General features: G+C 33.8%; 1 protein-coding gene across 4 annotated transcripts; it reads right to left on the bottom strand.

The window, feature by feature from the left end:
• Window positions 1–4,117: 4,117 nt before the first annotated feature.
• Window positions 4,118–16,177, bottom strand: LOC124367425. Of its 4 annotated transcripts, none has more exons than XM_046824231.1 (3): window positions 15,395–16,177; window positions 8,257–8,426; window positions 4,118–5,250 (listed from the first exon to the last, which is right to left on the bottom strand). In XM_046824231.1, exons 1-3 carry the CDS (start codon window positions 15,983–15,985, stop codon window positions 5,166–5,168), a joined length of 846 nt encoding a protein of 281 aa, XP_046680187.1. In that variant the 5' UTR covers window positions 15,986–16,177; the 3' UTR covers window positions 4,118–5,165. The 4 variants fall into 4 exon arrangements, with proteins under 4 accessions (XP_046680187.1, XP_046680188.1, XP_046680189.1 ...); XM_046824232.1 differs by having other exon boundaries at window positions 4,118–5,247; XM_046824233.1 differs by lacking the exon at window positions 15,395–16,177 and adding an exon at window positions 13,736–14,314.
• Between the last annotated feature and the right edge of the window lie 9,192 nt (window positions 16,178–25,369).

The following is a 25,369-nucleotide window of genomic DNA, read 5'->3' as shown; positions in this document are numbered from 1 at the left end:
CGCTCCACGAGGCTCCATATCTGATCATTGTGTACCGTTTTACGGGCACATGAGGGGTTAGCTTTGAAATTTAAATTTTTGTGAAGGTTCAAATAGGAAAAAAATCTTCTAAAATAAATAAAGTTTTAAACTAAAATAAAACTTCATCTTGAAAATAATTACTGGATTTAAAATTAAAATAAAAACTTCTTGATGACTTTTAAATTCAAACTTGTAATATATTCGTCACTCAAAACTGTACAAAGTTCTTTCAGCTTGTCTTTTATTCAATTTTCAAAATTCAAAACTTTCACACTCTAATCTGATCTGGCAATTCTTCACTTTAATTTATCTTCAAAATTCAATTTTATTTTGTTACTAATTTTCTTTACTTTACTTTAAATATTACTTCTTTTCCGTGTTAGAGAAATAAAGAATTCTTCAGTGTTAGAGAATTAAAGATTCTTCTGCGTTAGAGAATTAAAATTACTGAAAGCATCTGTAACAACCACAAAACTCTTTTAGTATTTTTACATAAAATTTTATATACATGTGCTCACTGCACCAACAAGTTTTATATTGCACAGATCAAAAGGACAAGTTCCTAAATTCCCAATAAATTTAATTTTTACAATATTTTTTCCCCAAGAATTATTCAAAATAATTGAGAATGAATATTGGCTGGACTCCAGTTAAAAAGTTCACTTACCCGCAGGTTCGATGACGATTAGCAAGAACAACTCTAAGCACTTTCAAAGACTGTACTCGTTGCTACTACTACTGATGAGCCCGGGAGGTACGGCACATCTACCTCACCCCACCTCTCAATTTCGTTATCAAACACTCCCATCTGCGATGCGCGCCTCGCTCATAGAAGCCTCTTTTGTACTGTCTAGTCCTTATCATTCTTCTGGGCCTACTTCTTCCACCGGTAATCCAGTTACCCCAGAGTTACAATTTAATACTCGCCTTAATAATCGCCTTAATAATAATAATCGCCTTCGCAGAGGTTAGGCTGCGTCTCTAACTAAGAGGTCATGGGTTCAAATCTCTTGAAAGTCAATAAAAAACATCAAATGGGTTTGGACAGTTTTGCTTTAAAAATGTGTTTAGCGTAATCAATCAAAATGCCTTAGGCATAGAAGAAGATACAAATGGTGGTACAAGCTGATTGATTCGGTCGTATTTTTTCATCAGTAATGTGAAACGTAACATAACCTACCATAACCTAACCTAACCTATCATAACATAACCTGACCTAGAACCTACCTGCGTAACTATGTGCTTTTATTTTGTACTTGAAAATTTAAGAATGTTTACATAAACTTAACCCCTTATTTAAAAATACGTTATTTAAATTGATTAACGCAGTATATCAACTTTCCTAGAGATGTGAAAATATCCCAGATGGCAATGACGATATCCAAAGACATGTCAGGTCACCCAGTGACTACCCCAATAACAAACACTAACGTACCCTGAAAATCGCTTTGTTTCTTCTAAGAAACAGCTTTTGCAATATTTTTATAGTCACTAAGAGTTCAAATTTAGAAGAACATTTTATGTAATAACATAATAGGAATGTATTCAACTATTATTTTTATCAAATACAGTAAATTTATAATGTTGATTAATGATACGTGGTGGTTGTATGAAAGTCGATTTTAAGCCGTTTGGCTCCAAGTGTCAGAGAGGGCTTTTTAGTCCCTATTTCGTCTGGTAAAATAAGACATTCCTTTACTTTTACTTTATATTAAAAACTGTTAGAGCTATAACAAAGAAACAAAACGCAACCCCGCTAAAGCGCATACAGGGGATCAATATTTATCTATATTTCTAAACTATTATATACATTAAATTGTATATGTGGCAATAGCCTTATTTAATTTCAATAAACATTGAATCACAAAAAGTACTTGCTCCGCCGGGAGTCGAACCCGGATCTCTCACTTGCCGGTGTTCACACCATTACACCATAGAGCCCTTACTTTTTCCGATTCAATTATTTTGTATTTGGCCATATCTGTCACATAAGCGTTTAAATAAGCAAACAAACATATGATCGGAAGACCAAATACCTGTCAAACGACTTTAATTTACATTAAATTGTGTAAATGGCAATAGACTTACTTAATTTCAATAAACATTGAATCACAAAAAGTACTATTATAAAAACATTTAATGGTATCTATGTATATTTTGTAAAAGATGAACAATGCCGCAAACATTGCAGTGGCCTTTATCTCAATCCATTACAAAATGGTGACCAGTCACAGTTTAAAATTTTAAAACTACGCTAAAAAGCAATACATGTGTTAACAACTATGAAGTTGACCATTTAGTAACGCAAAAATAATGTTAAAATAAATGACCTCAACAAAATAAACATAATACTATTAAACTTATAATTTTACATTAATCATTTATAACTTTAACTGCATTAGTAACACTCCTCACTTAACAATCTCCATGTTAAGTTTTGGTTTACGTTTTCATATATTTAGTTTCATATTTCTGCTCAAAAACTAATGGAAGGGGGCTTTTGGGAGACCTGGTGTAACTCATAATTAAAAAAAAATAATTACTGTTTAGTTGTAAATTAATTAGATACAAAATATGTTAAACCATCATAAATATTTATTGCAAATATATTAAACTAAAAAAATGAGGAAATGTTGATATATTTCTTCTAAATGCTTGTATGGTATTTCTTGGACTGAGTATATAATACTGCCATGAATTTCGTAAAAAAAAACAATATCATAATTTTACTCAACAAGTGAATAAATTCAAATATTTATAAAAGGAAATTTATTACAAAAATGTATACATTCGTGAGAACCAAGTGTTTGAAACATATGAGAGCCATAGGTTTAAGACAAACAACTACATTGATAGAAACACTGTATAATACAAATACAATTATGTAAACACAAATAGATAAGATAGCTTATACATATAAAATTACATAACAACACAGTCTGTACAATATTAAATTATTACACTATGATAGACATATTAAGTCATATAAAAGTGTGACTAGAATGAAATGTGTATTACATACACTTGAAGTATGGACAACCAAACTAAGAATAGATGAAGGCCATAACATTTGTTGAGCTTAGTAACATTTGTTATTTAATAAAGTAACGTATTAAAAAAAATACATATTTTAAATGACATTGAAAATGTCTACAGTAATGACAGATAATTTAAGCACTGAATTCTCTTCAGAAAAGACAAAGTTTTTTAATGCTATGTGGTTTTTAAAGAAGTAGGCTATTAAAACAAAATTATATTACTAGTGGTCATGTTTTAGCTGTCTAAAATCCTGGAAAACATACAAAAATGTGAACAAATTAGACACGTAGGTAATTGAATACTATGAACTAATTTATTGCAATATGAAAATAAGACAATTTTTCACAGGATTTGATGAAACTGATCATTAATACATGATGTGTAACTTAACAGTACTATGATCGGTAAGAAGAATGTTACGAAATATAAATATGTTAAGGTTCAGTTCCTCTTTCTTAACCGTCCTCGGATCAACCGCCCGACAATAAACCGCCTATTTCCAAGAAGACATGATCAGACCTGACTTCCAACGCGACAGCGACAGACCATCGAAGAAACAAGACGTCACGACACCTCTCTGTTTTTAAACGCGTTAGTGTTTTGTTACTGACTTTTACGAGTTGTAAATTGTACGATAAGCGGACCCGGTTTTTTATATCGAAGGATGTATCATCGATACCTAATATTCGCATCTCAAATCCTAGGCTATCAATCGATATAAAAGTATCTATAGTACTCAATAACAATCATATGTTTTAAATTTAATATTAACAGTGATCAAACAAATTGTTATAACCAAAATTAGGAAAACTAAAAACGACCATATTTGCTCCTCTCACAGTTAGAGTTGTTTCTTTCCCACAAATTTCACATAATGGGTTTTTCGGTACGAATCCAACATGTTAAAGCCACGAAAAACATGTCTGGACATCATCTTTCAAAGCAATGCCATGTAGTTTTTTTTTTAATTGACTGCCATTTTTAATAATCAAGTGTTACTTATGTAAAATTGTAATATTACCCAACGGATAATATATTTGGAAGTGCTTACAGCTGTTGATATAGATTATTTAAGTTAATTGTTCAAAACAATTAATCAGTATCGATTGATTATATCGATGGCTATGATTAAGTAATATCGTTTGCCAATTTCGATATAAAAAACCGGGTCCGCTTATCGCACCCTGCCCTTGCAAGTAATATGAACAGTGAATGACGTTTAATTTGCTTGGGTAAATTATTACTACAGGTATAGTAAGTGTTTTTTATAATTATGCATACAATAATTGATATTCTACTTTTATATAGTCAATTAAATTGCTTCAATACTGTTTACTTTTCTGAGTTTGTATTTTTACAATTTTGGGGTTGACCAACTTGTATAATATTCTGTTGATAGGATGGCTATTATTTTTTTAGTTACAGTAAGTGAAAATAAACCCTTGTATTAAGTGAACGCCATTTTTGTATATTGAAGAGTAAGTCATAACTTTCCTTCGAGGCAAGGATCATAGAGGCTTTTGTTAAGTTAGTTTTGAACACAACAACAAAATTATTATTATGTACAAATCTTGTTTTACTCTAGTGGGACTTTACTGATAAACAGAAGTTTTAATGTGTATAAGTACACGAAAGAACGCCTTCTCTGATTAAAGGAGAACTGATTTTAGATTTTATGATGTTCAAGTTCTCTGAATTGACAAATTTTTCTGTTATACCACAATCTCTTACTTTCTCGGAAATTATACACAGAGTGCTTCGCTGGGTGAGGGGGGGAGGGTACCGCGGTTTTATGCTGAAACATGAACCGTGGCAATAACAGCCAGAGTCTACGTTTACTTGTATTATAATATGGATTTTAAATAAAAATGTGTGTGAATACTATATTGTAAATAATATTCATAGATTCCTTAGGTAAGACAACTATATGAATTTAAATTTATTTATGTTGCTGCGCGGGGGTGTCGAGGCTACGCTTGCCCCGGGTGCCACCAACCCTAGGCACGGGCCTGCAAAATATATATATATATATATATATATATATATATATATATATATATACACTAAAATATCACTATTCGGCAGGCACTTGTTCAGGTAGGTCCTTATATCAACAGGGTAATATCTGGATGTCTGGTGCTGTTCTGTTGGTGTACTGGGCACAGTGATGCTGCAACGTTGGCATCCCTGCTGTAACACGATAAGAACTAAAATCACATCACTGGAATCTTCTCTTATCCACTCTAGTCTAGAATAAAATCTATACTAACTAAATAGCCTACCCGATTAAGTTTTCAATAGGAAGTTATTAATTAATCAAATCTTAAGAATGTTTTTGTAAAAATGATCCATTTCACTAACAACACAACTCAAAGTAAACTTATATTTAGGCCTACCTACAATTTGACGGAAATAGCTAAGTATTCGTGAGCAGTTATTAAGTGAGTGGTGTTTTAAATAGACAGAATAAAGTATTTATTTTATAAATACATAGTTAAAAATTGTGTAGTCTAAATATGGCATGCCACGCTAATGGCCTAGGAATGTACAATTTTAAATATAACTATTAGGTTGCTTAAAACATCATATATGTACAATGAACATGTGTAATACTTATTTGACATATAAAATTATATTCCGTTTGATTAGAAATTAGTGGAGATCCCCATCTGCGATTGAACGCCTAATATCAGTCACTAATATTACGAATGTACCTATGAGAAAACCGGTTTAAAAATAATGTTTTTTCAGCAGTAGTACATCTTGTAGATGAAGTAGTAGTAGATCTCTGTGATTTTCAAAATGGTGGCCGATATCTTATACCAAAGGACTGATATTATGGTCAACATTTATTTGGGCGTTGTACAGAACTGTATTTTACATATCATTAAACAAAATATTTCCAGTTAGATTTTTCTATTAATCTTAATTATTTAACCATGACTCATAATTACATGAGTTTGTTAAAGAACGTATTTAATGTATAATTGAAATTTCTTCGCCAAAATTATTTTTCGAAATGTAGAAAATATCTATCGTAAATACCTGCATATAAATTACAATATCGAATAAAAAGTATTTGGAACTTTATTCGTTGTAGTGTGTTATAAGTTGTTGAAAAAAACTTTTCTTGCAGAAATTTAATGGAAATAAATATAGGATCTGAGTTTATTTAAGGAACTTACACTGAACACGGCCTTCTAGAAATCGCGTAAGTTTCAGTCTGTCTATATGTGCGATAATTCATGATAAAATGGTTTTAGGCATAATGAAACTTGGCATATAGGCTCCTCTTTGTTAAAGGAAGAACTTTATTGATCGTAGACCCAAAATTCAAAGTGTTAGGCAAAAATAAAATACAAACATCTTTACGAGGTTTTATGGGTAACCATGACGGCAAAGAGAAAATCACAGAATAAACAAAATTCGCAAGCAGAATAATTATAACTATGTGACGTAGTAAACATATGTGTTGAAGTTGCCTTTTAGTAGTAGTTGGTCAGAGTTTCGTTACATTCTTTTAACTCCTCTGACACTCCATTCCTCTTTTATTACTTTTTTAAAACAATAGAAATGTATTTTATTGCCATATCGTGTTAATTAATCTTAGAATAAATTGCGTGCTTGAATATTGATTTGCATGGAACAATACGTAAAGAGGCGCATTCCAGAAAAAAGTTTTCCAAACTTCTTTAGGGGAAATGCCAACTAATTATTATTCTAAACGTAAGTTATTGTTTCTAAGAAATAGAACACTCTTTTGAGACGTACTTCTGTACGCAATGCTCTATACAAATCGATATTCAAGCATGCGATTTATTCTGTTTCTATAATGTTTTCCAATAGTTTATATTGTCGTTTTTAAAATGAATTTTAGTCAGAAATTAAGAAACTAAAATAGCAATCTTACCGAACGATTCCCATTGCAAGAATAAGAATAATTTATCCATACAATAGAACACAAAAATGTTCTGTCTAAGTCAAAACGTCAGAATAAAGAGTAATTGTACAAAAGCAACTGACCAGAAACTTTTTACAATATAGCATACCATCTAAATATAACACAGGTTACAATATTGTAACATTCTTATAAACATGTAAGAATATTTAAATTATGTCTACTACTAAAGATATTAGCATGATGAGAGCCTATCTGACACCGTAGAAAACCTTCCTGCTCAAGTAAACTGTCAAATCCTTTTATAAACTGTTTACATTTACACATAACGTAGCTATGGTGGGAATGGTTCAATGTGAATATTGAGTTGTTTGCATCTGGATTACATTTTGAAGGGATTAGGGCTAAAATTTAAAATAAATGAGTCTCAAACTGGCTGAAATTAAGTAATTTCTATGCCGAGTGTTATGATCATAGTGTAAATGTGGAAACAGATATTTATTTTGAAAAACAAACATCGAATGAAAAATGAAAAGGGAAGCCAAGGTTAGGACCCTACTTGATTAGAAACGTTCACTAGAGCTTTCGTCCGGTCTCATTCCATACGACCCTCTACGCCCTCTTTTGGAGAGTAAATACTCTATTATTGATGACACTGTAAAATCCTTTCAAAATATTGGGATGATGCCTATTGGTCTGGAGAAAGAAGTTGGGATAATTTTGGTTCCCTTTAGATCAGATGAATTTAAATATCCCTTTCACTTATAGAAGCATTAAAAAGATGAGTAAGAAGAGGAGAGAGTTCAGAGACAAACTCTTTTAGAAGATAACTTGAAAGTAACTTGGCAATCTGAAAGTATCTTGGGACTTTGCTATTTTTGAATTACAGAAATGTTTGTGTGATTTAATTGTGGCAGACCATAGAAAAAGAAAGACTGGCAGGTATTATGAGACCAGAGAAAGTTGGTTACACTTGTGCACACTTATCCTTGTTCACAATGTGCGACAGAAGTTGCGCAAGTTCTCTAGCAACTTCACTCGCCAGTGTAGATCAGTTGACCGCCCACATGGAATCTTATCCGAGAGAGAAACAATCGACAAACAGAATAAGGAGAGTCGAATACAATAGCATTGCAAAACGAATGGTTAACACAATGTTGACATAATTTCTATTCACTATACTTCAATAATACATCTAATTACTTAGCAAAACGTCACAGTGACATATTCGCCCTCTTGTGTTTTAAACATGCAACCTAATGTATGGAACGAATGAGAAAATAGTTAATTTAATATACCTGTTGTAATCAGGCTGTAGAATCTGCGGGATTTCAGATGCTTGAATCGCTACTTCATACGATGGCGGGGGCAAGGAGGCCATTGCAGATTCAGGAGTTGTGAATACGAGTGTTTCATACAGTGGAGGCTTCTCTACAGGCATCTCAATAGGGATAGGATCCTCTACCCTCTGGAAAACAAATTTAGTTTTTAATACTACAAGCAATCTTAAGAAGATTCAGTCCACGAATAACAAAAAAAACCCTTAAAATCTACTTTTACTTCTTCTATAGATAAAAACGTTATTGGGCTGGGTAATGTTTTTTGTTGGGGATTGCTTCCAGCAAAGCAACTCTCTGGTCTTACGTGAGCTTCATCTTCGACTGAGGACAACCGGATAATAGGAAAAAAACAGTTCGATAGTAATAATCGATTCTTGTTCAGTTATTAATTAGAAAACTCTGCAGTTTATTATATAATAGGGGGTTTAATCTAGTGGATTGCAACTTTTGAATCACCCAGTATTTCATTCTAAAATTGTATATCTATTATATTATATTATCATAATATACTATTAGTTATTATATTATTAAAAACATAGTATTTTAAATTTTTTTTAACAATTCCAACGGTACTTTTTCCTACGAAATCCGTCAACGCATAAGCGAACACGGCCTCTTTAAAGGTACCTACGCTTGCACAAGCCGGGAGCGCCAAACATGTCACTGTTGAGAGGTATCAGTTGCTTACTGCATGATCTGACGTCGGGAAAGTTGGATGATCTGGGTCGTAATCTGAGATCTGTGATCCGAAATGCCTCTGGCCGTCAGCCCGAGCTTTGGTACTAAAGTAACTCCGCACTTCTGGAAAAAAAGAGAATGATCCCTCGAGATAGCGCCTAAACTCAACCTAAGCTCAAACTCCGATCACGTGAGCGCTCACAAATGTTAACTTTAACGTTTCCTATTTATAATTGTCTTTGTACCTTATTGTATAGCCTAATAACAAATAGTAGATAGGGACAGAGTGGATTCCGGGTAATACCAAATTACCTTATAATAAATTGTGAAAATTTAGTGAATTTGTATTTTTAAGGGACTAAATCTCCTTAATTTTCTAAACCGTTCTAAATATACCTGGATTTCACGTGAATCTATGACCAACAGTTGACTAGCCCGAGCTCTGACCACCCAGAAGTAGAAAGGAAACCAGACGAACAGTCCTGTCACCAAAGTCAACACCAGAGGGAAGCAGAAGCCCTTGTCGACGTCGATATCTTGCAAGACAAACACCAAAATGTAGAAGTACCCGAATCCCAGTGCACAGTACGTGAGTATAAAGTTCGTGACGGTGTTCTTGGAGCAGAAGTGTTTAGTCCGTCTGATCCCACCGTCTATAGAGCGCCTGGCTCTGACGTACACTTCTGGACGAGCGTAATTACAAGCGATCACTGTGGTGCTACACAGTTCCACTGTGATTGGAGGAATTTCCCCAGAAAACGGCAACACCATTTTAGTGGAAAACAAACACACACGAACAAACAATGTACACCGTCACCAATTTGCACTTAAAGTGGTTCAGTTATGATCAATAAAACCTAACTGATGTAATCACGAACTAAACAACTCATCTGACTGAATAATTATAAGCCCCTGAGGAGTACTGCGGATACCCACGTGCTTCGATCCTCACTAGACTCGTTATCTCAGAACACTGGCTGCTGGCTGACCAGTGTGTTGTTGTAAACAAACACGTTTATCGGGATTGCGCTGCGGAGTACGATCGCTTTTGCAACGTGATAAGTCCAAACTCCTTGATAAACTCTACTATCTTGGGTTACTGCTGAAACCAATCGAGTGTTGAGGAATTAACCGAGATAAATTTTAAATTACTGTATTTCAACTGATCTTAACACCCCAGGAGGTCACTTCTGACTTTTAGTTGAACGTATTGGTGTTTCACTTACATATGGGCAACCTTATGGGATGTCCAGGAGCGGCACATCACTAACCGCAAATGTTGAGATTGTGGGGAAAAGTGGTTGGACGATAGGTCCAGTATATTGCTGAGGATGACTGTGGGAGTGGACGCAGCTTTCTTAGTGTTAAAGGCTGTATTCTAACCTGATATCGTTACTTCCCTTACCCGCTTTGTCTGAAGAAGATGGTACAGAGCTTAGCACGTTTTGCCTCATCATGAGGTCTCGACAAGAGGTGGTCTCTACTACTAACCACATCCGAAGCAAGCGAAAAGATTAATTTTGGACTAAATGCATTAAGGAGTTTCCTAATCTTCTTGTCCTAAGAGAAAAAAACTACTTATATTTACACCTCACATAGCATATGTATTTTAAACAAATCTTGATATGATCAGAATCAATAATTTCCAAAGAGTTCGAACCTCTTCATATACTAGTGCAACTACTTAGATACAAATCATCCTTTTAATTATTTTTATTTTAATTATGCAATTTTTAATTAATTTTACTAAAAGGAACCAATGTTCATTGTTCAAGAGATGAAGTGTATCAGAGGTGACTGAATTCATTCACACCCTCCATGGAGCACAGTAGCGTAATTGAGTTTTGGGGCATAACACTATTTCCGGAGGACAAAGTTAAATCGACTTCGTCTTTTTTGATAAAATGTGATCAAATATACATACAGCATGTTTGGGAATGGCATTTAAATTCATCGAGAATTTGTACATGAAAATGAAATGAAATGAAAAATGTCTTTATTTACAGAGGCGAAGTTAGGACTTAAAAGTCCTCTCTACCACTACACAATGATTGTACACGATGGTACAATCTCATAATATGAGTGAAACTACGCCCCTATGCAGTGGGTTGCGTTGAATAATATAAGCTAACGACTACGTTTACTTCACTAATGTTAAGTGAGTAGCGTTTCTTTATGGGAATCCCTCCAAAGGTTTTAGCCTTAATGCCAATTTCTAAACTTAAAGTACGCAAGATACGTACGATCAAGCAGGCAATGACCAGTGGAGGATTTATATTTGACTCTAATTGCATTTACAGATTCCTGTACCAATTAAGTTTACTACACGCCAATATTTTGTTTACTTAGTAGGTAGCCTACACTTAGTAGTGTAGGTGTCTCAAGAAGTTAACACTGTCTCAAGTTAGCTGTCGGTGCCGACCGTTTATCATGATGAATAAATAGAAAATCGTCTCAAATCCAGAAATGCTTCACTCCATAAACTTAGGGTATAGTCTCGTTGCCAACGAATTGTTAAATTTTGATTATATTAATACTAAAAGTTCATTATTTATATTCAATATAGAGTTTCTTATGGCAAAATCTATACTCTACCGTTACGATAGGTACCAAGAAAACCAATTATCTTCGGAATTAAAATACAAGTTCAACTTCAATTAAATATTTTTCCAATCAAAACTAAATCAAATTTTCAAAAACCTATAGATTACATTATATCTAATATTTTTAAATACCACTGTTGTACATAAAAATAAGTCTCCTAACAAGAATGAACAAAATAAAACAAGTCTTAAAGTGTGTTTGTTTTAAAATTAAAATTAAATTACATCATCTTTATTATCAGAATTTAATAACATTATTAAGTAATAGACGCTTCCCTTACTAGATCCTCAATGCGCAATCTCTCTTATTAAAATCAATAATCTCAATGATTTCTAAAATTCAAAACGTGGATTCGCTCTTACACATTGCTTTGACTCAATTCGTGTAACTCGAGTCTTACGTGTAACTTGATGGAGCAATACGTGTTCAAGTTTGCTCCATCACTTGAATTAGGGCTTCATCACTATTGATTGACTTCGTTAGTCTTGAAAATTAGTTCTATACAAATGATTAACATGAAACAATGAATGAAACAAATATAGAACATATACAACATATAGAACATATATTGAATGATAAATTTAGAATAAACGCTTTATTCATCTAATAGTTCAATCTTAATAGAAGAAACTATGCGCTTTACGTTGGATAAACAGTTGCTTGTTGATGTTGTAAACCAATTAAATCAATGTTATCTGCAAGTGTCCTAGCCTTGATATAGACACATAGGACTTGAATGTCGAGGAAATCTGTAAAATCCGCTCTATTTTGTAATTACGCACTTGTTTAACTGTCATAAATATTATGTAGTACAGAGACTATTTTAGCGGGTTGCTTTTTCAGTGTTGAGCCGATATTGAGGCAAGAACGTAGCCAGGAAAAAAATTGGCGGTGGGGGGTACACAACTGATATTTTCCCGTATTGGACGGAGAGTGAGGCCCCATGTTCCTTACAAAGTTCTTGTCCCATTTCTTTGTTGAAAACGATCGTTCAGCAGTATATGTCAGTAATGCCGAATATGAAATGTGGGGTCAGGGCCCCTTGGACTCCCTCGCTGGCTACGTCCTTGTATTGAGGCATGGCGATATTTTGGTTGGATTTTCAAGTTCACAAATTTCAAAAGGTTTTAAGCTAAATATTCACGAATCTTGTAGACATATTGTTATATACATTATGATGTTTGCAGGGTTGGGTGGGTGAGTGTTCCTTGTGCATTATGAATAATATCGGTATGTGCGCTTCTTCTCACTCGTATCCTGCGTAGGGAAGAAGGAGTTAATTAAATCTTTAAGGGACCCTTACTATAGTATTGTTAATAAAATGTTAAAGTTCTACCTAAATTTAAGAGAAAACTTAAAACAATTATTGAACAACTATTATTTTAGACCAATACAAATTAAAAGATGTACATAACTCATGTGTTGTTAAAATCACTATAATTATCAATTTTACTTCCTACTTTTAGTATTCAAGTCATAATCACATGCGCCTTGTATAATTATGTATTAAAAAAAATAAAATTATTATTTAAATATTTGTTTGGGCATGCGCAGAGTAAAATACAATAATAGTCTGTTTTAGAAAGAGTATTTTCGACATTTGCCACAGTTTATGTTAAGAACAGAAACAGAACGTTTCGAGATTTGGTATCTATATTCTTCTTCAGTCTCCATTGACCAGCAGTACTGTGTTTGTTTTTATGCACAACTTTTCTGTAGTTAAGTATGTCTTAGGTATATTTATCACATGTTTGTTGGTTTCTTAATTTACATGAGGACGGATACAGATTTCGAACAGTTTTCTTTCAATTTTTGTAACTAACGAGTAAATGTCCGAAATCCTGTTACCCTTCAAAAGTATATCCACCGCCAATAATAAACTTTAAACCTCTAAGTAGTACATGTAGGTGAGTATTAAGGAATACGCTCTGATAAATAGAATGAAACAAAATAATAATCTTATATTGTGCACATTTAATTTAAAATGCTCATTTATACACTTGACCTTAAGGTATGTTTCACATGTTTTGCAAAATGAAAATGAGCAAGATTATATTATTATGAGAAGCACGGCGAAATTGCCAAATCTTTTACGACAGGCTATCAAAAGAAACTTGGTGACAAGGTTAAAATTAATTATCATCTGAGCACTAACCTCATGTGAACCGCAACACAGATTGAAACATCCGATTTTCCACGCGAAGGCCGGCAACCAGATGATAAATAGGGGCGTGAAGAGCAGAACTGCATACGCTTCCATACTATGAACGGCTAAATAATGTAACATCACTAGGTCAAATAGGCACAGTATAATGATTCCACAAAACAACAAAACCCCAGCAGAGTTTTTGACAAAACGCACCAAACTTGTTACATACTTCACCACCGACTGTTTGATCTCTTGCACACATTTACTCATGGCAGCCCTGGTCCTTGCACACAATCCACGATACGTCCCTCTGCATTTAAAAATGTTCCCTATAAAAGAGCGGTTTGCGCAATTTGTGCCCCGGGAATTTTCAGTCGGCATTTGAGAAGATCTGGAACTGCTGATCTGCCTGCACTCGGTGCAGTGCAGTTCGCAATGGGCCGAAATGTCAACTTTAGTTTCACTATCCATCGAGTAGAAAATTAATTTTGACGAAAGAGATAACGTTCCAAACAAACGCCGCTGTGGACCAACCGGCACGGGCGACGGTTGAGAACTGCTACTCAGCGTGGTGGGGATCTAGGCCTACTTCAACGTTGTAAATTGATTGCAGGAAACTCCAGCCTTCTACTTCCAGTGCCTCATAATGCATCTTCTCCTTTTCCTCTTCGTCATTGAGGACAATACCAATACAGATACCCCTCCTCTCAGTGACGACGAGGAAAAGAAAAGTATAATTGGCAATTCCGAAAGGTGCAACAAAGGTACAGTTTAATTAGGTATACATTAAAACGTACAATGCAGACGGTTTCCCTGTGATTTGAAATAAATTACGGTAGAGCTAAAATACATTGGAAACTCTGTTTTTTATATAGTACATGTTTTCAATTTGAGTTAGTACTTACTAACTGCGACATTACAGGACTTAATAGTATCATTTTCCTATACAGCGTGTAAAGAAGACCCGCACGGGCTTGATAATTCCCGAACGATTTCAGGAAAAGCGACAAAGCTTGGTACATCATTACTGCACATATAAATGTACTTTTTTAAGTAACTACCATTTTTTGTCATGTCAGGGGGCAGGGGTGGCTGTAACGAGTCAGAAGGAAATTAGAGCATAGGTCGAGTAATACATCGAATTAAAGGTCTCTATTAGTAGAGTACAATGCCGCAACACTGACTTGAATAGGTTAGGCCTAACTCTTAAAAAAGTTAGCTGGTTTAAAGTTTAAAACATTTACAATGTAGGTCCTATTCTCGATGGTTCAATATTCTTGTTTTGGCTCAAGTAGTGGAGGTTAGTAGGGTACTGTACTTAATAAATAGTTTTTAAGGCAGTTAGTGGCTCTTCACATGCATTGGTCTTCAAGGAGTTCGGCAAAAAACTTTAATGTAAGCATAGCCCCATGATGTAGATTATTTTAAATTTGTATACCATCTTCCATTGGATATACAGTATTTTCATACCTAAATTACACTTGTAACGTAACAGGTCAATGACCAGTACAGCTGATCACTTAATTGATCTAAAATAATACTAGTTTATTATTATATATCATTCAATACAAATATCACTTTATTACGAAACAGGGTACTCCATTTGAATATTTTGAACTAATTCTTTTCTGATAATACTTCTAGAACAAAATCAGTCCTACTAACCTGTCTCCGCCTCGTCCTTGACTCGAGTCTATCCATAATTCCACTCCTCCAACAGTAGACCGGAAGTGCAAGTGACATAACTGTTATCAGGCTCACCAACAACAAGAACAGCAATATGGAAAAGATACCCTTGAAAATGAGGTGGGAAAGGTAAAAGGTAAGGGTTAGGAAGACAAACCCGTACACAAAGCACAAGCAAGGTGTCCCTACAGCAACGCTGCATAGACTTCCAAAGTCTCTTAAGAACCATCTAACCGCCATCTTCCATCTCACTAAGGCGGGTTCAGGTCTGATGTAAATTCTCGAGGAAAAGTTGGCGGTCTGCTGTATCGATCTTGTGGTTTCCGACGTTGCTTGTTGGAAGTCTCGATCACCAACCTCTGACAACCACAATCCTCGGTCGTAAACACCCGTGTGCTCCATGTTGGATAATAGGCACAACGCGCACACGCGATGATCACGACTGACCCGGGTCGGTATTTTGTTACTCTCGACATTGTCCATAGTTAAAACTGATAGAAGATTTAAAGATTCACTTCCAGAACACTGTGCAATATAATTTTGTCTCGAGTTGCACCACGAGGAAAACATACACTGCAATACTGAAAACACGAATTGTCTGACGTAACTTTTGCAGGAAAAGTGAACTTGAACCGGTGTTCAGGATTCGAGGAATGTGGACTGTACTGTTATCTGCGTCGAGCAGAGATTGTGGCGGGCGACTGAGAACTGAGAACTCACAGCACAACACTGGTGAGTGGTGAGTGGTGATGGTGATCGCGGCCGATGCGACGAGAGACGAGAGAGTGACCCGCAAATTCCCCCCACTCCTCAGAAAAGCTCTCTCCAACGTAAGCTTGCTTGTCCTCCTCCGTAGACTAATGGATATAGACTCGGCTTTCTAACTGAGAGATCACGGGTTCAAATCCTGGGGAGGTGCATCAGGCATAGACACGATTGATATAGTACTTTGCAAATAAATACCAGTGTAATAAAATAAAGTATAAATATCAGTATATATATCGAAGCCAGCATAACTTAAAGCTGAGGCTTAAAAGAGAAAAAAAATAACCCTGCTTGGTTCATGTATATCACAGTGATCTGCTTATTACAGTCTATATATTCTACAGTAGCTAATGTTTGGAGGTTTTAATATTCATAAATGTTTTTTTGTATTCTAGTAGTATTGTTAAGAGTCAGCTGAAAAGTAAAAAAAAAGTAGTAAACAGATCTTGAATTTTTCTCCATAAGAATAATGTTAAACCTAATACACTGCTAAACCCTTACTTTCTTATTCTGAAGATATAAAATTAATACCCATGAAAACTTTTAAGTACATACTTTTGGGAAATTTAGGTTATGAAGTAGAATAAAATTTGAATTTTCTTTCCAAAAACCCCATAAAAATAATATTAAAAAAACTAAAAAACCTCTGCATGCGTATAAATTATATATATTTAATATGAAACAAATCAAATAATTCTACAAACATAAAATGGTGTAAAATTGTGTGAGCTTTAACATTATCTTAAGGGGAAACATTTAAGGCATTTAAATACAATCGCTTAGGTATTATTGTTAACGTAATGTAGAATAAGAAAGTATAAACATTGTTATGTATAAATATGATTTATATTAAAATCAGTATTTCCTTTGAGATGGATTTATTTATACATTAACTTATTTTAATCAGTGGTTCAATTTAAATAGGGTTTCTATAACCACCTCAAAACCTTAATTTTTATAATTCTCAAACTCAATAAGAAACAAAATATCTTCCAAATGTAAATATTCAAATTGAATGTAATTTGATGCCATTAAATGACATAAACGTTTATTGGACTTATGATTTATAACAATTTACAAATTCACAAGAACATAAATGTTGTTTTCAACAATAATTAGCAAGTGTAATTTACTTACAGAAAAGTATATATTTAATATGTGTCAGTAATATAGTATTACAAATTACATACAGTGAGATAGGGATGTGGCAAATCCAAAAGCCAAAAACATCTTTATATTAAAAATAAGATAAGTGAACCATATTTAAAGTACCATGAAGAAAATTATGTAAAATATCTTCAAAGTAGCAACATCTTGACATTTCCTGGTATTTAAATTTATGAATTAACATTTTTAACTTAGATTTCTTCCTTTTCCATAGTTTACAAACAAAGCAAAAAGTTATAGAATGAAATAACATTAAAATCTAAAGCTAAAGCTCAAATATGTACAAAAAATAAATAGAATACATAATTAGCAAATTCCATTAGGAAAGTGAAGAAATTCAAATTTAAATTAATTTCGTTCCAAATAGAAAAAGTTTTTTATTCAGTATAAGAATGTAGACTAATAAAAACTAAAAAGAACGTATTAAATTAAATACACTTAAAATAAAATTTTTGCCTATGATGAGGTGAATTAGTTTTTAATGTTTAACACTGAAAATTTTGTTATACATATGAAAATTATAAAAATTAGCAATGGTGAAAAAATTGTATTATAATTTGACAAAAACGTGTAGACATGTATACTCTTGTATAATGTGACAGAAAATATTTGTATACATACTTGTGTTTTGTGTACTACTATAAAAATATTGCATGAAATAATATAAAAATTCAGACCTGTATATTATTTTATATCTTTATTGCCAGCAGATAAAATATTATTCAAAATTGCCACAGAAGAAAAAAATTTTAAATGCTTCTAAATTAAATTCATTTTGCACATTGCACATTGCTCCAAACTCCAACAACAAAAATTGTGTCTGGTCTGGCGCAACAAGAAAAAGTGTTTAACAGAACAATGTGGGTAAATAATACTACTTTTGTAATAACTGTATGTACTTTTCATATGTGTAAAATATGAATAAAGACATAACAGGGTCTTCTTTAAATCGTGATGTTGTCTATCTATCTGTGCGATAACTCTTGATTGACAGGGACTTGAAAATTTGTACACAGTTTTCTCTTGGCCCAAGGAAAATCCATGTGCATTTTAGGTCAAAAGGTCAGAGGGTGATTCGTCTGTCCGTCTATCCGACTGAGTGATAACTCTTGATAGACAGGGACTCGAAACTTTGTACACAGTTTTCTCTTGGCCCAAGGAAAAACCATGTGCAATTTTAGGTCAAAAGGTCAGAGGGTGGTTCGTCTGTCCGTCTATCCGACTGAGTGATAACTATTGATAGAAAAGTCCTAGAAATTTGAAGCTTGATGTATAGATTTCTCTTGGCCCAAGGAAAATCCATGTGCATTTTAGGTCAAAAGGTCAGAGGGTGGTTCGTTTGTCCGTTTATCCGACTGAGTAACTTTTCTTAATAGAAAAGTCCTAGAGATTTGAAGCTTGATGTATAGATTTCTCTTTGTCCAAGGAAGGACTATTCTAATTTTGAAATCAACACTCGAAGAGCAGTCCCGTCTGCCTCTGTCTGTGCAATAACTTTTGATAGAAAAGTCCTAGAGATTTGAAGCTTGATGTATAGATTTCTCTTTGTCCAAGGAAGGACTATCCTAATTTTTGGGTCGAACACTTGAAGAGCAGCCCGCCAACCTCTGTCTGTGCAATAACTTTTGATAGAAAAGTCCTAGAGATTTGAAGCTTGATGTATATATTTCTCTTTGTCCAAGGAAGGACTATCCTAATTTTTGGGTCGAACACTTGAAGAGCAACTGTCTGCCTCTGTCTGTGCAATAACTTTTGATAGAAAAGTCCTAGAGATTTGAAGCTTGATGTATAGATTTCTCTTTGTCCAAGGAAGGACTATTCTAATTTTGGAGTCAACGCTCAAAGAGCAGTCTGTCTGCCTCTGTCTGTGCAATAACTCTTGATAGAAAAGTCCTAGAGATTTGAAGCTTGATGTATAGATTTCTCTTTGTCCAAGGAAGGACTATTCTAATTTTGGAGTCAACACTCGAAGAGCAGTCCGTCTGCCTCTGTCTGTACAATAACTCTTGATAGAAAAGTCCTAGAGATTTGAAGCTTGATGTATAGATTTCTCTTTGTCCAAGGAAGGACTATTCTAATTTTGGGGTCGAACACTTGAAGAGCAGTCTGTCTGCCTCTGTCTGTACATTAACTCTTGATAGAATGCCCTAGAGACTTAAAACTTAGTACATAGATTCCTATTAGTCTAAAAAAGAATTCTATTGATTTTGGGGTCAAAAGGTAAATCGGCAATCTGTTTAACTGTCTGTCCGTCTTTGTAATAATTACTTTGTAACATTTTGAAAGATCCTTTGATAATCCATTATATTTTCATTACTGTTCTCCTTCTATTATTCATTGAATATCAAATGTCAGAATGCACTGTTTAATTGTTAGTGATGAGTTGTTAAAAGTCTTTTTAAAACTATAAAAATAAAAGTGAAAAGTATTTTTTTACTAATTTCAAAATGACTGCTATTTTGAAATAAATATTAGCCTTATTTAGTGTCAAACCAAGTGATAAATTATATAAGACTACCTACCACATTTTAGGAAACACAAATTGTTTCAGACCAAAAAACAGTGACAAAATAAAAAATATATTCCATGTCAATATGGTTTTGCTGAAACAGATGCTGGTCATAATTTAGTAGCAAATGAATAATAACAGTTTATTGAAGTTTTCCGATTATATTGTATCATTGAACGATAGCATGTGTCTGGAAAACCCCTGTTTCCTTCACAAGTTGGGGAGAGAGAACCCTATTGATTTTGACATGGAAAGGTTAAAGGGCTGTAAAGTTACAAGTGACTCCGTTATGATATCCTGTTATTTTATGAAAAGTTTTTCTGGGCCCTTCAATATGGATGGATTGGAGATTTATTATCAGCTAAAACAGCATACCATGCTTTAATGGAGTCGCATATACAGTATGGCCTTATTGTTTAGGGAGGGACTTCTGAAAGCAACCTACACCGAATATTGATGTTGCAAAAAAGAGCTATATGAATACTTGCCAACATTAAACCCTTAGACAGTTGTAGAGAAGCTTTCAGATCGCTTGGGATTTTGACTGTCATAAACCTCTACATTAAAGCAGTAATCCTGAGGGTTAACGAGACAGATCTACCAAAAGGTACAAGTACCCACACCTACAACACCAGACGAGGAAGCGACTTCATTCTGCCAGCACACCACACTACCCAGTACACTAGAAAACCATCTTACATCGGCCGGAAACTCCACAATAGTCTACCACAATTTCTGAAGTCACTGAAGGGAAAGCAACTGAAAACAAAACTACATAAGTGGCTGATAGACAGACCAGCCTACTCCTTGAAGGAATTCCTTCGATCTTGAACTACATCAATAACTTTAAGAATGTTATAATATTTTTATTTAACACTTTAAATAATGCCAATTTTACATGTTTTTATTCTAAATAATATTTTTACCAATTTTACTATGAAAAACACTCCTGTATAATACTAGTTTTACATCATTTGATGTAATAGCTATCTCTTAAGTTCAGACAAACTATTGTATCTAGCTTTAGGTTCATTATTATATGACGCCATTGCAATTTCTTGATGAAACTGTAAATAAAGAATATTTTGAATTTGAATTTGAATACTATATCAGTTTATTCTTTGTGTTTTCCAACAGCATCAACAATTTGTTTGCTTCCATTTTCTGGTTTTGCTAAAATGAATGATGCTGACTCTTATTTGTTATCGAAGTGAAAATAAATTTTTAGTGGAATATTTCTACTAAAAATATAAATTTAATTTATATTTTAAAATGTGTTTAACAACTAGTAAATAATTAAAGCATTTTCGGAGTAAGCTTTCTTTTAATTGTAACCCATAAGTGCCCATAAGTACAATGCAATGCTTTTGGGCCAATGAGGGTTTCTTGGAATAGTTTACTGATTTGTTGTTCTTTATAGAATTTAATCACAAAGATTTCAAATAATTTTCATTTTGAAACCATTGCACATAATGTAGCTACGATGGAAAGGGTTGATTCAATGTGAATATTGAGTTTAGCTCCAGTTCTCTTCAGCAAACATGACTCCAGAATCCAGGAATCAAGTCTATAACAGTGTCAGATTCCATTCGCTGTGCTAAGAGTAAGATGAACTGGAGCTAAATTCAACATTCATATTGAATCAACCCTTCTCACCATAGCTGCTTTATGTGTAGAGGATGGTTGCTCCACCGTGCTTAGAGATTGTGTATAAAACATCATAGTGCATCATGGTACACCAATTGTGCACCTGATGAGACAATGAGAATACCTCTTCTCATAGAATACACTATATTTTGAAGCCTAGGTGATCTCATGTTGAACCAATGTATTCATTTGAGCTTCTTCATCACCAACCTTTCTTGGATCTCTTCAAACGAAAATGAGTCCAGATTCCAGGAGGCAAATCTGTGACAGTGTCAGACTCCAGACACTGCACTTGGAGGAAGATGAAATGGAGCTAAACTCAACATTCACATTAAAACATTTGGATTTGAATTTTTTTAGATTGTCAGGTCACAACAATATAACTTAAATCAGGTTATGAATTAACTAAAAGTTGCCAATATTATAGCGGTTTTTTGTTAATTATAGATGGGGAAACATGGACCGCTGAACCTATCTTCTTTACTCCTACATCCTTCTTCTGTGATACCTGTCAAAGATGAAATTTTAGTGGATGAGATTAAGGAGCTCCTCTCACCATCCTTGATACAGTGGTAGGAAAATTTCAAAGCTTATGTAAGACATCATCCCCAGTTGTTATGAAATAAATAAATAAGGATGAGAAAATTTCAATCTTACAACACTATTTTACAAATTAATTCATGCCAATACCTATAATAGTATCTAAACTTAGGTAACTATATCTGAACTAAAATTGTTTTAACTTTGAAATAGAACAGGTTAGATCAAGGGCGTAGCCAGTGAGGGGGTCCAAGGGGTCTGTACTCCCTCCAAATATTCAATTACCTTTTAGTAAACGATTATTATTATTTAAATAATTCAGTAGTACTGACATGTACTGCTGAAAGATAGAAAGGTGTCATGAACTTTTTAAGGAACAAATTGGGGCCTTACTTTCTGTTCACTACGGGAAAATATCAGTTGTCTTAACCCCTCAAAATGATTTTCTGGCTACATTTTTGGGTTAGATCATCAAACACATAATTTTATTCAAGCAATACTGTATATCCAGTATCTAGTCCAAAGTACGTGAAAGCTTCCTTTGTCAGCTCCAATCTTACATACAACAGTTGTCATCCTTGTCAGATGTGCCGCTCTGTAATAGTCACGCGTAGACAGCTTGCGTTTTAGGAAGAGGCCTACAGAGAGCTCTCATGGAGAGCAAATTGGCCCACTTTGAAAAATCTTTTCTATGTATTCCAGAACATTTTTCTCAAAGTCAATTGTGGCTCATAAGACTTTTACACATTTCTTACTCTCCAAACAGTTATTCCTAAAAGCAACACACAGACCGCCTGCATTCATTACGTCCTCTACAGATGCTGACCAAAAATACAAAACAGAACAATTCTCAGTGTTCAGTCTAAGTCCCATGTCTTAAGCAACTCTTCATTAAGAGCCAGCTGTAGTAAAGACAGGGCTGTCGTAGGTAGGGTTTAATCTTGAGTTTTCCCCACAAGAACAATGCTACACCTCAGGTACTTACCCCCTTATTTTTAATCGCAGCATCATTTAAAAGATAGTTTTTATGTAAAGTGTATACTTTTTGAATATTTAAAAGATGAAGTAAAACAAAGTTTAAAATTTTGTCTGAATAACCCATAAAATGTTTTAAAAACTAAAAAAACTTTTGGAGATGTATATAATATAATAATATCCTTAAAATGAGAAATCTCCCATAATTCTATGACTAAAAATAAGGCATAAAACTTCATTAGTTTAACATTGTTCTTATCGGGAAACACTCAATGTCATTTGGCTACAGCCGACATCAATATTGCACATCAAAAGAAGTTGTTTGGTTATATCAGTTATGTGTTCAAACTGAGTTGAGGCACGGTAGGTCTGGGTTCGGACTGTCCATTCTTAAGACGGTGGAGAATATTTAGTACCTACAGGAAAGGGGAGAGCCACATCACTTCTGAACAGAGGTTCAAACTTCTATGAACAGCTTGAAAATCTGGGAGAGTCCATCGTAATTATGCTTACTTTGTCCACATTTGCATCCATTTCCCAACTGGCATTTAGTTCAATGACTGCTAGTTGACAGGTGTCGACGACTACTGTGCAAATAAGCTAGTGGTAGTGATGGGAACAACCGATTAAAACAATTAATTATTTTATTCACTTTTTGATAAAACCTATTCAATGGGTTAATTTTTCATATTAGTTGAAAATTTTGCTCGTGTGAAATCGTTTTTGCAATGTGTGAAACCAGCAGTTAGAGTAGGTTGATTTATATTCTACCAATTGTTTCAAGGGCTGATTGCTATTGGTGTTTTACTAAAGCTAATCTATCTTTTTAACTAATTTATACTGTTCCTTTTCTTTTGATTATCTTAATGAAATCTGCTAATGATTTTTTTCATCATAAATTTGTCTGCAAAATAAAATATAAATAAGTCACAGAAAATGAAGATCGATTGTTTTAGATATTTTAAGAAGCATTACAAATAGTTTTTTTAACCAACATATTTAATTTTCTACATAGGCCCAATAAAGAAGGTCGGTTTAGTTAATAAAGTTTAGTGTACATTTGGTGTCAATACTAGTAAATATTAATTTACAATACTCTTTCCTTCCACAAGTTTATAATATTTGTTAATTGCTTCTTGCCCTGTGGTGATATATGTCATGTGACACAGATGTAGGACGTCATAAACTCGATGTAGCACAAGTGTTATTGAACCTGAGTAGAGTGCCTGCATTTAGTGGTCTGCACGTCACAAAACTGAGGTAATATTGGGATAATTAGTCACCTCTGTCCCGAATTACAATTTTATGTTAATAACAGATTTTCCTCGTACAAAATCACTTTGAATCTGGTTATCTCAGAACAAAGAGGTTTGGAGTTCCCTTCTCAGGTGAAACTGAGAGGAATTACTGATAATGGTTCACTTATGCTGATTGTAGAACATATTTTGAGTTTTTCAGGAATGTTTTACTGTGAACATGTACATGTAGCCACATGTTCTACAAAATGTGTTTAATGGTTTTCTACAAAATCGGCACACACTTTTACTTTTAAAATTTATTTTGAAATTTTTTAATGACTGACAACATCTAGGCAAGACAGGGATTTGTGAGATTTATAATTAAAAATATTATTATCCCTGAGAATTGTTATTATTGGCAAAAAATGTTTTTTTTCGTGAGAAAAAGGGTTACGGGAACATTTTATTCTATTAAGTGCCTTTTTAGCAAAATTGTTGTTTTATATTTACATTACTTGTTATATTTAACAAGTTTTAGTTCAAAACAGATAGTAATGCTAAAAATGTCAATATTTAGTAAAGTGCGGATTGCTTTTAATATAATGTTTTAACACAAAATTATATTATTTTATTTCATTACAATAATAGTTTATTTTTAATACTAATGACACTATTTGACATCTTCCCAATTTACAAGTGTGTAATCCGAGTCACTTAAAATAACAGCTATGAGGTATTATTCAGTGGATTTTTGAGAGCCTCATATCCTATAGAATTTTAGTATGGGATGGAACTTTAGCATGTAACTTACAAGTAATAATCTTACAGAAGAGAGCCATCTGAACCATGGAAGGAATGAAAATGCAAGATAGTTGCAGGCCAGTCTTTAAAAGTCTGAGAGTATTAACTGTAATAAATAAATATATATATATTTATATATAATTGATATATATATATATATATATATATATATCCTCCAGTCTATAACACTAGCAGGTCTTCTGGGAATCAATGAGCGACACACTGCCTATCATGTGAAGCGTTGGCCCATCGCTTGAAGCTCTTTGAAGCAAAACCCTCCTATGCAGGAGCAGTTTTTCAATACCTTACCCG

This window comes from Homalodisca vitripennis, chromosome 8 (assembly GCF_021130785.1).
Source record: "Homalodisca vitripennis isolate AUS2020 chromosome 8, UT_GWSS_2.1, whole genome shotgun sequence".
In the NCBI taxonomy this organism is placed as follows: domain Eukaryota; kingdom Metazoa; phylum Arthropoda; class Insecta; order Hemiptera; family Cicadellidae; genus Homalodisca; species Homalodisca vitripennis.
The sequence above is the reverse complement of the archived record's forward strand: the minus strand, read 5'-3'. Positions and strand labels throughout refer to the sequence as shown.